Genomic DNA, 15,361 nt, shown 5'->3' with positions numbered 1-15,361 from the left:
GTCACTATAAATAACCAGTCAATAGATACCGACACTGTTTTCAAATTCCTAGGTCTGTGGGTTCAAGATAACCTGAAATGGAATACACATACAGGAAAGGTAAATACCAGGATCTGTACTGGCTGTTATGCATTGAGTGTACTGAAAACATGTGCTAGCCTGAAAACATTAACCAGTGCCTACTACGCTTATATACAAGCCCACCTAAAATATGGTGTAATATTCTGGGGAAATGCTCCAACTGCTCTGAGCACATTCAGAATCCAGAAGAGAGCAATGAGGATTATTACTGGGAGCAAACCCAGAGACTCCTGCAAACCCATCTTCAGAAAGTTGGAAATCCTTACACTGCCTTGCCTCTACATTCTTGAGACTCTAAAATTCTTCAGAAAACACATAGTGCCAACTGACCCCAGAGTCGTAAAAAATAATGAAATACATGAACACAACACCAGGAAAAACACAAACCTGCATGTTATACGTACAAACACTCAACAGTGTAAAAAGGGAGTTTTCCACATGGACCTGCAACTGTTCAACAATCTTCCCACTAGTATTAAGTCCATCGAAGACAACATAAAATTTAGCAAAGCCGTGAAGTCATATTTGTTGTGTCACTGTTTTTACTCTGTAAATGAATACTTAGAACAGTAACCTTACTGTTTGTGTTAAATTGAAAACATTGAGCAATATAATACATTAGCATACTATAGGCTTACGTTAATATATGTTAACAATGTTAAATGATATTTTCTGACATCTGCATCACACTGTGTACCATCAGATCACACGGAATAAATAAATAAATAAATAAATAAATTTGTATTTATTTGTGACTTGACAAACAGTTACGTTTTGTATTTATTTGTGGCTAGTGCTTCACTCTGGACTTGTAATTCTTTGAGTGTGCTACAATTGGGATCTGTGTTTATTTCATGGTGCAACAAACAGTTAGGAAATATATTTATTCTTTGGGTCCAGAACATTGATTTATTTCGGCCATCAGTGCTCAAAACTTAGAAATTTCACAGCGTTATCTACACTGTATGGAGGCTCATGAAGCTTTAACATTTGTTTTAAGCTCAATTGGTGCACCATTTTGCTGTTAACACCAGTTCCTGCACACAGTAGGCATCAGTGAAGAGTGTTAATGAAACCTCATTAAATAAGCTTTTAGTTTAAATACAGACAATAGCATAAACTGTAGTTTGGTTGTAATTCATTTCAGGTATATATTAGAGGAATATTTTGTTGTTATCAACTAGGCACATTCAGCAGTATAAACTAAACTAAACTCTGTCTGAACAGGCCTTGGAAGGCCCAATGGCACCAACCGACTGCTGTGTCACCCTCAGCCATAGGCGTCACTGGATGTGGATATAGAGGGGCATGTGGTCAGCACACCACTCTCCCAGCCATTATGTCAGTTTACGAGACCAGAGCCCCTACTTTTCAATCAAGTAGATCCTCAGTTTGTCTCACAAGGGCTCAGTGCACCCCGCTTGCCAACAACGCTTGTCAGACTGGATGGTCACCCATCCAAGTGCTAGCCTAGCCCAACAGTGCTCAGCTTTGCTGATCTGATGGGAACCGGTGTTACCACTGTGGGAAGGATGCTGGCTGTTCAGCAGTATACTCTTATTAAAATTACTCTGTGACTGACATATTGTGGTTGTCAGGAGCAGTGTTGCCAAGGTGCAGGCATCCATGCTTCACAAGCTGCTGCATGTACCTACAAAACAGGCAATACAGTGAGCATATGATGCACAAGAAAGAACAATGATTAGCTGGTGGCTGGACCCTACCACTTGACTTGCTGAAATGTCAGTTACAAAGTAATTTTAATTGGAATATAGTGCTAGTACTGTATTGCCACAGTGATAACACAGTTATTGTGGTTGTAAAATTAGTATCACCAAATCGTTGTTTTTATTCAGTGCACATAATATGAGGTATTACCCTGAACTGATGTGGCAAAAGGTCTGAGAATGTTTTATGCTTCACTGCAAAGATTTATGTCTACTGAAAGGGTGACTGTTATTCGACAATCAACCTTATTTCTATGAGTTAGCCATAAACCAGCAGTGACACACAAACAAATAGTTTGAAGTGGAAATAAATATAATGCAAATAGGCCAGAAATGCTGTAGGCTACAGCATTCTTCCTCAGGTTTGACTACTCTCTGTTTCCATTAACAACTGCTTTTGAGATCTCTCAAATGCAAAACTTGGATGAGAAATTTTATTTCATCGTATATATCTTTTTGTAACACTTTCAGTGTAGATTTTCATTAGGAAAGGCAAGGATTAATTTCAACAAAAGTGACTACCGAGATCAAAATGTGATGTGCGTGTGAGATAGTTACATTTAACACAAATAAACACTTGTCAAAAACTGAAACTACACAACATGCAAGACTGTAGAAACCTCTACTCTATTACAAAAGTTCCAAAACTATGTGCATGACTCATTCATTCATCACACTTTGAAGATCCCATAACGAAGGAATACTCTCTAGGATGTGGAATGAGTCAAGATAAGTGAACCATATTAAAAAGTTTTATTAATTATCATTGAACTACCACAGGACTACACCGTTTGTGATTGCTCAAGCAAAATCTACCACTAAAATTAAGAGAAAATCTGTTAGATTGAAAAATGTTGCCACTTCATCAGTTGAATTAAACAACTTTTGTTTCTCCCCTAGGGCTAGTTTAATCTCTACATCACTAAACAGATATTTGATACAGAACATAAGTCAAGGTTGTGCCATTAGAAGAGAAGCCTGTTAACATAAAAATGCGAGACATGGATCTAAAAAGAATCTTCAGTCCCTGAATATACATGGCCCAGTCATATTAATATGACAACCATCTATGTTTGAGGTCAAATTGTGATAACCACTAACAACAGCAGGGGCAATGTAAGCAGTGGAGGGTGTATGAAGTGTGTTGGGGGTACATGGGAAACAGTCAGCCATTGTAATAATCCAGAAATGGAATGATTTATATGACATCCAAAAGTACATGACTGCTGGCTTTCAGGCCAAGCATGGAAGCATTTGCAAAATGATTAAGTTTATAAAGTCTTTGCATGGTGTCATAATTAAAGTATACTGTGCATAGCAAGATGGCACTATCCAAAACTGGCAAAGAGGCAACTATGGTGCACCACAGTCAATAGATGACAACAGCAAATGATGGCTATGGAGCTGTATACAGGTATGTAGACATGCAACTTTTGAGCAACTGACAGCCCAGATGAACCACAATGCTACTAAAAGTGTCTCCTCAATGACTCTTCAGCGAATTTTGTTGCATATAGGTCTCCACAGCAGGTATCTGGCTTATGCACCCATGCTGACTGCTGTTTATCAGTGACAAAAGCTGAAATTTGCATGCCAGTACCACAAATAGATGTTCACTGAGTGGTGAGCCAGTGTTATCATCTGGGGAGTGTTATGGTGGCACAATGGATCAACAAGTATGCATCTATGCTTGGGGACCATCTCCATCCCTACGTGCAGTTTGTTTTTCCTCAGCACAATGGCCATCTACCAACAGTGCAGTGCAATGTGTCACACAGCCCTCAGTGCATATGTGTGGTTCAAAGAGCACCAGGATGAGTTTAGCAAAGTCCCCTGGCCACCAAACTCTGCTGCAGATTTAAGCCCCATCAAGAATCTGTGTGACCACCTCAATTGGGCTGCTTGTGCCATGGATCCACAGTGAGAAACCTAGTGCAGCTGGCCACAGCACTAGAGTTGACATGGCTCCACATCAGTGTTGGTACCTTCCAGAATCTCATTACCTCTCTTCCTGCACATCTCATAGCTGTCCACACTGAAAAATGTGATTGTTCAGACTTTTTGACAGGTAGTCACTAGTGTGACTGGGCAGTGTAAATAATCATACAATTTGTGTAGGAGTGGAGAATATATTTTAATTTTGTTTTGAATTCATACAGAATCTAAATGTATCACTTTACATCAGATGAAATGTTTTTAACACCTTCCAATCAGAAAACAGAACCTTGCTATGAGCTCTAGACAAGGAAGCTAAACAGACACTGAAATTATTTTGATGTGTTGTATTGAAAGTGTGTAAACCATAGTTCACATGAAATGGATTCTTGTGTAAATCATAGTTCAGAAGAAATGGATTCTTGCTGTTAGCAACAAACACAATTAAGGAATAAATATTGTATAAAGTAAGTATTATAGTTCCAAGACTATTTAAGAAACCTCTGCAGGATCTGCTGACATCTACTTTTACACAACTCTTACTTCTTGGTTTTGATGAAGAAATACTTTGCTTACTTTTGATATAATTCCATAAAAGACAATTTCATAAAGAAACAGAGAGTGAACATTGAGCTGTAAAATATATGCCAGCTCTGACTTTCTCATTGATAAAAGAAGAGACACTTCTAAGGGCAAAATATGCTAAGATAAACTTATTAATCAGTTTATTTATGTATGGACTCTACATTGTCATCCAGTTCTACCTGAATTAATTATACACATACTGTTCTTACTGAAGATTTTCTGGCATTGAGCACTATTCAGCTGTAGAATGAGTTATTATTTAAATTCTGATATCACTATTTTCACTGAATTACATATTGTTTTAGGTTATAATGTGGAGGAATAATAAATTATGGCAAAGAATACTACAGATCTCTCTCCCCCTCTCTCTCAATGTAAACAGCCTTCTTTAAGTAATTCATTAAGTAAGTTTAAAATAGTATTAACAGCTTGTATGTGTTAACAAATGTGATTTAACTGATTAAACTACATATGAAGTACTTCGTTTTGACTCACCATTGGTTTGAGAATAGATTCTTGAACAAAACATAGTACATATAAGAAGGATGTAATGCAGATCACAGCTGAAGTCATGTAAACACCAATGTACCCTGATGCATCAAAAAGTGGTGTAACCCCAGCATTACCAAAGAGTAGGCTCATATATATACAAGCATCAAGCATACCAAGCCTGTAAACAGAAAAGCTGTTCATATTCACAATACATCTGAGAACTAATGTATTATTAACTTGCACAAAGCCTTTCCATTTCTGTAGTGATTTGTAAAACAAATTTGCAATATTTTATTGTAAACTTAGATTTGTCATTGTCTGTGTACAGGACTTTAGAATGGATGCCCTGATGTAAGAAATGTCATACTATAAAAGATTCTATTGAAGTGCTTTGCCAGTGCCTTCCTATTATCATTTATTCAGAATAAATGTATTGAATGTGAATATCTAGGCATTGACTGTTTTAGGTATAGAGATATTACCTGTTAGTGACATAAAATTTTTGCCAGTCCGGGACTCAAACCCAGATTTCTTGCCTATCATGACTAATCATCTTAATCATCCATGCACACCTCCCAGACTGACCCAAACTTCCACATGTCATCTACATCACTACACCACTACATCTCTCTACCATAGTTTGGGACTGCTCATGACAGGCAGGAAGTCTGGCTTCAAGTACCAATCTGGTACAAATTTTCATAAGCTACTAATAGTATTATCATTACTGTCTGTTTGTCCAGACATACAAATAAATGTTATCAGTATTATGAAAGGGATAGTTGCTACTCACTATGGTGAGTAAATATTGTCATTTAGTTTTTTCACTCCAAATTAGTGACTCTGTATCCAGTACATTTAATTGTAGTTGTAGACGACTGCAAAGTATTAGTCTAAGACGAGATGGAATGTCCCCACAGATGAGAAAATCAAAATTGTAGTGGTCAACCACTGAAGCAGTCACAACAAAGTCCCAAAGATTGAAACTTTTCTAAAAAGCAATGAGACTCATATAACATTAAGTACAGAAAGCTGGTTAAAATCCAGATGGCAGATCAGTGAGTTTTTTGAGCAAATCTAATTAGATGGGTAGATCACATAACTAATGAGGAGGCATTGAAAAGAATCAGGGAGAAGAGGAGTTTGTGGCACAACTTGACAAGAAGAAGGGACAGGTTGGTAGGACATGTTCTGAGGCATCAAGGAATCACAAATTTAGCATTGGAGGGCAGTGTGGAGGGTAAAACTCATAGTGGGAGACCAAGAGATGAATACACTAAGCAGATTCAGAAGGATGTAGGTTGCAGTAAGTACTGGGAGATGAAGAAGCTTGCACAGGATAGAGTAGCATGGAGAGCTGCATCAAACCAGTCTCAGGACTGAAGACAACAACAACTAAGTTTGTATTGAAATAATAAGCCAACAGAAAATGGAGCTTATATATTTGTCATAGTAGACAGGAAACTCAAATCCAAAAAGACAGAAATTGAAGCTGCATCTACATCTACATCTACATCCATACTCCGCAAGCCACCTGACGGTGTGTGGCGGAGGGTACCTTGAGTACCTCTATCGGTTCTCCCTTCTATTCCAGTCTTGTATTGCTCGTGGAAAGAAGGATTGTCGGTATGCCTCTGTGTGGGCTCTAATCTCTCTGATTTTATCCTCATGGTCTCTTCGCGAGATATACGTAGGAGGGAGCAATATACTGCTTGACTCTTCGGTGAAGGTATGTTCTCGAAACTTTGACAAAAGCGCGCACCGAGCTACTGAGCGTCTCTCCTGCAGAGTCTTCCACTGGAGTTTATCTATCATCTCTGTAACGCTTTCGCGATTACTAAATGATCCTGTAACGAAGCGCGCTGCTCTCCGTTGGATCTTCTCTATATCTTCTATCAACCCTATCTGGTACGGATCCCACACTGCTGAGCAGTATTCAAGCAGTGGGCGAACAAGCGTACTGTAACCTACTTCCTTTGTTTTCGGATTGCATTTCCTTAGGATTCTTCCAATGAATCTCAGTCTGGCATCTGCTTTACCGACGATCAACATTATATGATCATTCCATTTTAAATCACTCCTAATGCGTACTCCCAGATAATTTATGGTATTAACTGCTTCCAGTTGCTGACCTGCTATTTTGTAGCTAAATGATAAAGGATCTATCTTTCTGTGTATTCGCAGCACATTACACTTGTCTACATTGAGATTCAGTTGCCATTCCCTGCACCATGCGTCAATTCGCTGCAGATCCTCCTGCATTTCAGTACAATTTTCCATTGTTACAACCTCTCGATACACCACAGCATCATCTGCAAAGAGCCTCAGTGAACTTCCGATGTCATCCACAAGGTCATTTATGTATATTGTGAATAGCAACGGTCCTATGACACTCCCCTGCGGCACACCTGAAATCACTCTTACTTCGGAAGACTTCTCTCCATTGAGAATGACATGCTGCGTCCTGTTATCTAGGAACTCCTGAATCCAATCACATAATTGGTCTGATAGTCCATATGCTCTTACTTTGTTCATTAAATGACTGTGGGGAACTGTATCGAACGCCTTGCGGAAGTCAAGAAACACGGCATCTACCTGTGAACCCGTATCTATGGCCCTCTGAGTCTCGTGGACGAATAGCGCGAGCTGGGTTTCACATGACCGTCTTTTTCGAAACCCATGCTGATTCCTACAGAGTAGATTTCTAGTCTCCAGAAAAGTCATTATACTCGAACACAATACGTGTTCCAAAATTCTACAACTGATCAACGTTAGAGATATAGGTCTATAGTTCTGCACATCTGCTCGACGTCCCTTCTTGAAAACAGGGATGACCTGTGCCCTTTTCCAATCCTTTGGAACGCTACGCTCTTCTAGAGACCTACGGTACACCGCTGCAAGAAGGGGGGCAAGTTCCTTCGCGTACTCTGTGTAAAATTGAACTGGTATCCCATCAGGTCCAGAGGCCTTTCCTCTTTTGAGCGATTTTAATTGTTTCTCTATCCCTCTGTCGTCTATTTCGATATCTACCATTTTGTCATCTGTGCGACAATCTAGAGAAGGAACTATAGTGCAGTCTTCCTCTGTGAAACAACTTTGGAAAAAGACATTTAGTATTTCGGCCTTTAGTCTGTCATCCTCTGTTTCAGTACCATTTTGGTCACAGAGTGTCTGGACATTTTGTTTTGATCCACCTACCGCTTTGACATAAGACCAAAATTTCTTAGGATTTTCTGACAAGTCAGTACATAGAACTTTACTTTCGAATTCATTGAACGCCTCTCGCATAGCCCCCCTCACACTACATTTCGCTTCACGTAATTTTTGTTCGTCTGCAAGGCTTTGGCTATGTTTATGTTTGCTGTGAAGTTCCCTTTGCTTTCGCAGTCGCAGCAGTTTTCTAACTCGGTTGTTGTACCACGGTGGCTCTTTTCCACCTCTTATGATCTTGCTTGGCACATACTCATCTAATGCATATTGTACAATGGTTTTAATCTTTGTCCACTGATCCTCAACACTATCTGCACTTGAGACAAAACTTTTGTGTTGAGCCAACAGGTACTCTGAAATCTGCTTTTTGTCACTTTTTCTAAACAGAAAAATCTTCCTACCCTTTTTAATATTCCTATTTACGGCTGAAATCATCGATGCCGTAACCGCTTTATGATAGCTGATTCCCTGTTCTGCGTTAACTTTTTCAAATAGTTCAGGTCTGTTTGTCACCAGAAGGTCTAATATGTTATCGCCACGAGTCGGTTCTCTGTTTAACTGCTCAAGGTAGTTTTCAGATAAAGCACTTTAAAAAAATGCATGTGAGGTTTCTGAGCAAAACACACTATCAAGGGTGTATATAAACTTATAACTTGGTCCTTCCAATGATCAACAGACTCATCCCAAGATGTAACTGGAAACTTTAGAGAAAACAACAGCTTACTAATCATAATTCCATCACTGAAGGAAAGATTTAGATAGTTTATTAAGTGCTCGGCAAGACAAGGCAACCTCTGAAACAATATTAAATGCTTCCTCTGAAATCTACTTAAAGAAAGCAATTCAGATACCCACTCATGACAGGAATACATTTGATCTAATAGCAATAAATAGACCTAATTACTTTGAGGATTCTCATACTGAAATGATAACAAAAGTAAAAAGGATAAGTTAACTAAAACATGTTGAAGGTGGATCAAGTCACAGAGTGTCATATCTCAGAGAGGTAGTAGTAGCCTTTTTCCCTGGCTAGGAGCACTACAGGGACTGTGGCTCACGTTTAGAATAATAGTTGTTTAAGTACACAGGAGGTACCCTCCATGGTATACAGTCAGTACAAAGAAACTTTTAAGAAAACAGTGACTAATGCATATTAAATGTAAACCAAAGCACAGGGCTGTAGATAGAGAAATTCTGAGGCAAACATATTTGGCTACCAAATGAGCAATAAATGAAGCTTTCAATGACTACTTTAGCAGAATCTTACTGAAAAATCTCTCACAAAACCCAAAACAATTCTGGTGATACATAAAGGCTGTCATGATCCTGATGTTCAGTGTGCAGACACTAATTGATGTCACAAAAACCAAACTGCACGTAATAAAGCAGCAATATACATACTAAACACTCCTTTCTAAGCTACAAGAGTTGTTGTTGTTGTGGTATTCAGTCCAAAGACTGGTTCCATGCAGCTCCCCATGCTACTCTATCCTGTACAAGCCTCTTCATCTTGAAGTGACTACCTACTGCAACCTATGTCCCAGTGAATATGCTTACTGTATTCATCTCTTGGTCTCCCTCTATGATTTTTACTCCCCACGCTTCCTTCAGTAAAAAATTGGTGATCCCTTGATGCCTTAGAATGTGTCCTACCAATCAATCCCTTGTTTTAGTCAGGTTGTACTACAAATTTCTCTTATCCCCAATTCTATTCAGTACCTCCTCATTAGTTATGTGACCTACCCATCTAATCTTCAGCATTCTTCTGTAGCACCACATTTCAAAAGCTTCTATTCTCTTCTTGTCTAAACTGTTTGTCATACATATTTCACTTCCACACTTAGCTACACTCCATACAAATACTTTCAGAAAACACTTACTGACACTTAAATCTATACTTGATATTAACAAATTTCTCTTCTTCAGAAATGCTTTTCCTGCCATTGCCAGTATACTTTTTACATTCTCCTTACTTCGACCATCATAAGTTATTTTGCTTCCCAAATAGCAAAACTCGTTTACTACTTTAAGTGCCTCATGTCCTAATCTAATCCCATCAGCATCACATGATTTAATTCAACTACATTCCATTATCCTCATTTTGTTTTTGTTGATTTTCATCTTATATCCTCCTTTCAAGATACTGTTCATTCCATTCAACTGCTCTCCAAGTCCTTTGCTGTCTCTGACAGAATTACAATGCCATCAGAAAACCTCTAAGTTTTTACTTCTTCTCTCTGGCCTTTAATTCCTACTCCAAATTTTTCTTTTGTTTCCTTTAGTGCCTGCTCAATATACATATTCAACAACATTGGGGATAAGCTCTCACTCCCTTCTCAACCACTGGTTCCTTCTCGTGCCTCTTGACTCTTACAGCTGCTATCTGGTTTCAGTATGAATTGTAATAGCCTTTCACTCCCTGTATTTTAGCCCTACCACCTTTAGAATTTAAAAGAGATTATTACAGTCAACATAATCAAAAACTTTCTGTAAGTATACAAATACTACAAGCATTTGTTTGCCTTTCCTTAATCTATTTCTATGAGAAAATGTAGGGTCAGTATTGCCCCGCATCTTCCTAAATTTCTGTGGAATCGAAACTGATCTTCCTCAAGGTTCCCAAGGATTTTTAGTAGCCCAAGTCTTTTTACCTACTTGATGCTTTGTATCTGCTTGATGCTGCCTTCGCTATTTAATCTCTCAAAGCTACCCATCATTCTTCTATTGTATTCCTTTCCCTTGTAATGAATTGTCCTCCTCTAACATTACCCCTTTTTTTTTTTTTTTTTTTAAAAAAAAAAAAATAGGCATAACTGATACCATGCAAACTATTGATTATTGCATAGGTTAAAATTATCTCAGCTGTTTCACTAAAAGAATTCATATGTTTTGGATATGCTGTATTACATTTCAGGCTAAAATTTATAAAAAAGAAATTAGTGTGTTACAATCGATACATACAATCAGTTAAAATTGCTCTTATTTTAAAAATAATTGAAATTACAAAATTTGTGACATACTTAAAATTCATATTATTAATTGTACAATCTAATACTAATTATAATAATTTGTTTCTGGATTTATTTAACAAGTAATGATATAATTTGGTAAAGGCTCTTCTCCTGTCAAGAAAGTTTGTAAGCTCTTTCACTTTGTAAACTCTTTGGAAATTGTGAGTACTGCAAAATGTAAGTAGTGGTGGGCATGCCTCTGATGGAAACGCACATATTTTGCTAAACTTCTCAACAACAATGTAATTACTGATTTTTTGAATGTGGAAATTGTAAAGTCAGTGTGATTTACAAGAATAGGATAAAATAATAATATATTCATAGCAACAAGCAACTCTTCAACAGTTATTTGTCATCAAGAACATAAGAAATCGAAATTTTCAACTATAAGGATATACTCCTAGACAAGACTTTGAGCCATTGACAACAATGAGATAATCAAGATAAGTAAAAAGTTCTACTTTTGTACATCTTTCCCCTCTCAAAATATTTTTAAACTTTTGTAAATAACAGAGAAATATAATGGTGATGTGTGGGAGGGTAAGATTACACCCTGTTCTTGCCAATAGATCCTTAATGCTCCCTCTGAAACCCTCTGCAACAGTTTATTCAGGTCCCATCTCCTTAAATTCCTACCTTTTTGCAGTTCCTTTAGTTTTAATTTACAGTTCACAACCAATAAATTGTGGTTTTAATCTGCAGTTCATAACCAATAAAGTGTGGTCAGAGTCCACATGTGTTACTGGAAATGTCTTCCAATTTAAAATCTGGCTCCTAAATCTCTGTCTAACCATTATGTAATCAATCTGAAACCTTCCGGTGTCTCCAAGCCTCTTCGACGTATATAAACTTCTCTCGTGATTCTTAAACCAAGTGTCAGCTATGATTAAATTATGCTCTGTGCAAGATTCTACCAGGCGGCTTCCTCTTTCATTCCGTTCTCTCAGTCCCATTCCCTACTGCTTTTCCTTCTCTTTCTTTCTGTATTATTGAATTCCAGTCTCCCACGACTATTAAATTTCCAGCTCCCTTAACCAACTGATTAATTTTTTTTATCTCATTGCATTTTCCTCAATCTCCTCCTCATCTACGGAACTAGTTGGCATATAAACTTGTACTACTGTGGTGGGTGCAGGCTTCATTTATATCTTGGCTACAATAATGCATTCACTATGCTGTCCATAATAGCCTATCCATTCCTGCATTACCCCTATTTGATTTTGTACTTATAATCATGTATTCACGTCATCATAAATACTCTTACTCCTGCCACCGAATTTCACTAATTCCCACTGTACCTAACTTTAATCTATCCAGTTCCTTTTTTAAATTTTCTAACCTACCTGCCTGATTAAGGGATCTGACATTCCACACTCCAATCTGTAGAATGCGTTTTCTGTTTCTCCTGATAACAACATCCTCCTCAGTAGTCACCACCCATAAATCCAAATGGGGGACTGTTATACCTCCAGAATATTTTAACCAAGAGGATGCCATCATCATTTAACCATACAGAAGAGCTGCATGCTCTAGGGGAGAATTATGGCTGTAGTACCCCTTGCTTTCAGGTGTTTGCAGAACCAGCACAGCAAGTCTGTTTTGGTTGATGATCCAAGTCCATATCAGTCAATCATCCAGACTGTTGCCCCTGAAACTGCTGAAAAGGCTGCTGCCCCTCTTCAGGAACCACACGTTTGTCTGGCCTCTGAACAGATACAGATACCCCTCCATTGTTGTTGCACCTACGGTAAGGCTCTCTGTATCGCTGAGGCATGCAAGCATCCCCACCAATGGCAAGGTCCATGGTTCATTATTTTGATATAATTTTCTGAGAATTCAAAATGGCAGCCTTTTCATGGAAAAAAAGGTTTACAAATGTTTGGGAGATTGTTGAACTTGAAAATACATTGTATTCCATACTACATTGAATACGGCGGATGAAAAAAATTGAGGAATTTACAGTTAAAATATTTGTTCATTCTAGAAAAATAAGTTCATAAAAGATTTTAAGGTTAATTTTTTTAAGGTTTTGTTCACTATTTTTAGAATTTTTTTGAAAAGAAATAATTATTTATTGTACAATAAATCATCAACTATTTACACTCACTAAAATAAGTACATATAGATTAAATAGATGAGTAGAAAAAGTACAGCACTTCTGGCTCCAGTTTGCAATGTTAAACCATTCTGTATTTCATTTTTGTGGCTTCAGTGTTGCTTGCCGATTCTCATAAAGTTACATATGGGGATACACACTATTCTCAATGGAGCCCAGTGTGACTACACTACTGATGTCATTAAACAAAACCTAAGTTGAAGCAAGGCCCCGGGAGTAGACAACATTCCATTAGAGCTAGTAATAGCCTTGGGAGAGCCAGCCCTGACCAAACACTACCATCTGGTGTGCAATACGTATGAGTTAGGCAAAATACCTTCAGATTTCAAGAGAAATATAATAAGTCCAACCCCAAAGAAAGCAGGTGTTGACAGGTGTGAAAATTATCGAACTATGAGTTTAATAAGTCAAGGCAGCAAAATACTGAAACAAATTCTTTACAGATGAATGGAAAAACGGGTACAAGGCAATGTTGGGGAAGATCAGTTTGGAACACGTGAGGCAATACTGACTCTATGATTTATTTTAGAAGATAAATTAAGGAAAGGCAAATATACATTTCTAGCATTTGTAGGCTTAGAGAAAGCTTTTGATAATGCTGACTGGAATACCCTCTTTCAAATTCGGAAGGTGGCAGGGTAAAATACAGAGAGCAAAAGACTAGTTACAATTTGTACAGAAACCAGATAGCTGTTATAAGAGTCGAGGGGCATGAAAGGGAAGCAGAAGTTGGGATATAAAGGGTGTTCATAAATTTCCATAACAAAGTTCTAGAACTTGTAGAAGGGACTGAGTAGACAATATTTTGAACTGTAACCTAAAGCCAGATGGGCTGATGTCATTTGATGTTCATCTTACCTCTCTGACCTGTCTGAGCCTCATTCATGTGTCTGTGACTGTTTAATGACATCAATAGTGTAAGTCACACTGGGCTCCATTGAGAATAGTGTGTATCCCCATATGCAACTTTATGAGAATCAGCAAGCAACACTGAAGCCACAATAATGAAGTACCGAATGGTTTAGCATTGCAAACTGGAGCCAGAAGTGCTGTACTTTTTCTACTCATCTATTTAATCTATATGTACTTATTTGTACTTATTTTAGTGAGTGTAAATTGTTGATGATTTATTGTACAATAAATAATTATTTCTTTTCAAAAAAATTCTAAAAATAGTGAACAAAACTTTTAAAAAATTGTTAGAGCAACATGGTTGATTATACACTTGCAGTATACACTGACATGATCCTTCTGTAGGATGAAGCACACAGTAACAGAAGAGCTGCTTGTTGCCTTTATCAAGATCATTATCTACAACATGTGACTACATTTGATACTCTTTTCACCTCAATTACACAATGGGTTTGAGGAAGGGGTACCTTCACTGTCAGCAGGCATGACTGTGGAACTCAAAGGAGGCACCGAATGCTCGAAGTGGAAGAGTCTATGCTGCATCACATTGAAGGGAACCCATCAAGGAGTACACAAGCAGTTTCTTTGTTTATTAATGAGTGGAAATGTAAAACAAGTGATGTATTGGACCACACCTAACATAACAGGCATTCAAATGAAACCCAGTCACTAGTGTAAAGTAACGGTAAGAATTTTATTAACTCAAAACTGTAGTTATACACAGTAAACATACTCAAAAATAGTCACCAAAACTGTTTGCACATTTTTTCCCAGTGTGACACTAGCCGGTCGATTCCATCCTTGAAGAAGCTAGTAGGCTGCTGGGATCCAGACCTGAACCCAGTCACAAACTTCGTTGCCTGTTGTGAATTGATGTCCGTGAATAGCTTGTTTTAGAGGTCCAAACAAAGGAAAGTCACACGGTGAAAGGTCAGGACTGAACGGTGGATGTTCCAACATTTCCCACCAAAACTGCTGCAATGTTGTCCGCACCACATTGGCCGTTTGTGGGTGGGCCTTATCATGCAGGAGGATAATGTCATTGGACAACATGCCCCGGCGTTTCGACCTGATGGCTCATCCAAGGCTCTGTAAAGTGGCTTGGTAATGCTGGGCATTGATGGTGGTTCCCCATTCTAGGAACTTGACAGCAGTGGGCCCTTTTGGTCAAAAAAGGACATCATGACCTTACCAGAACTGGTGTGCATGGTCTTTGATTTATTTGGAGGTGGTGAAGGAGCATGTTTCCACTGCTTGCTCTGATGCTTGCTTTCCGGTTCAAAATGGTGACA

General features: G+C 38.1%; 1 protein-coding gene across 2 annotated transcripts in view; it reads right to left on the bottom strand.

The window, feature by feature from the left end:
• Positions 1-15,361, bottom strand: part of LOC124711250 (proton-coupled folate transporter-like) — a 165,761-nt gene that overhangs the window by 86,528 nt on the left and 63,872 nt on the right. For both annotated transcript variants that reach the window (XM_047241221.1, XM_047241220.1), the window contains one exon: positions 4,824-4,998. In XM_047241221.1, the coding sequence (XP_047097177.1) occupies positions 4,824-4,998 (175 nt within the window). The remainder of the gene's footprint in view (positions 1-4,823; positions 4,999-15,361) is intronic.

Source organism: Schistocerca piceifrons, chromosome 8 (assembly GCF_021461385.2).
Source record: "Schistocerca piceifrons isolate TAMUIC-IGC-003096 chromosome 8, iqSchPice1.1, whole genome shotgun sequence".
In the NCBI taxonomy this organism is placed as follows: domain Eukaryota; kingdom Metazoa; phylum Arthropoda; class Insecta; order Orthoptera; family Acrididae; genus Schistocerca; species Schistocerca piceifrons.
The sequence above is the reverse complement of the archived record's forward strand: the minus strand, read 5'-3'. Positions and strand labels throughout refer to the sequence as shown.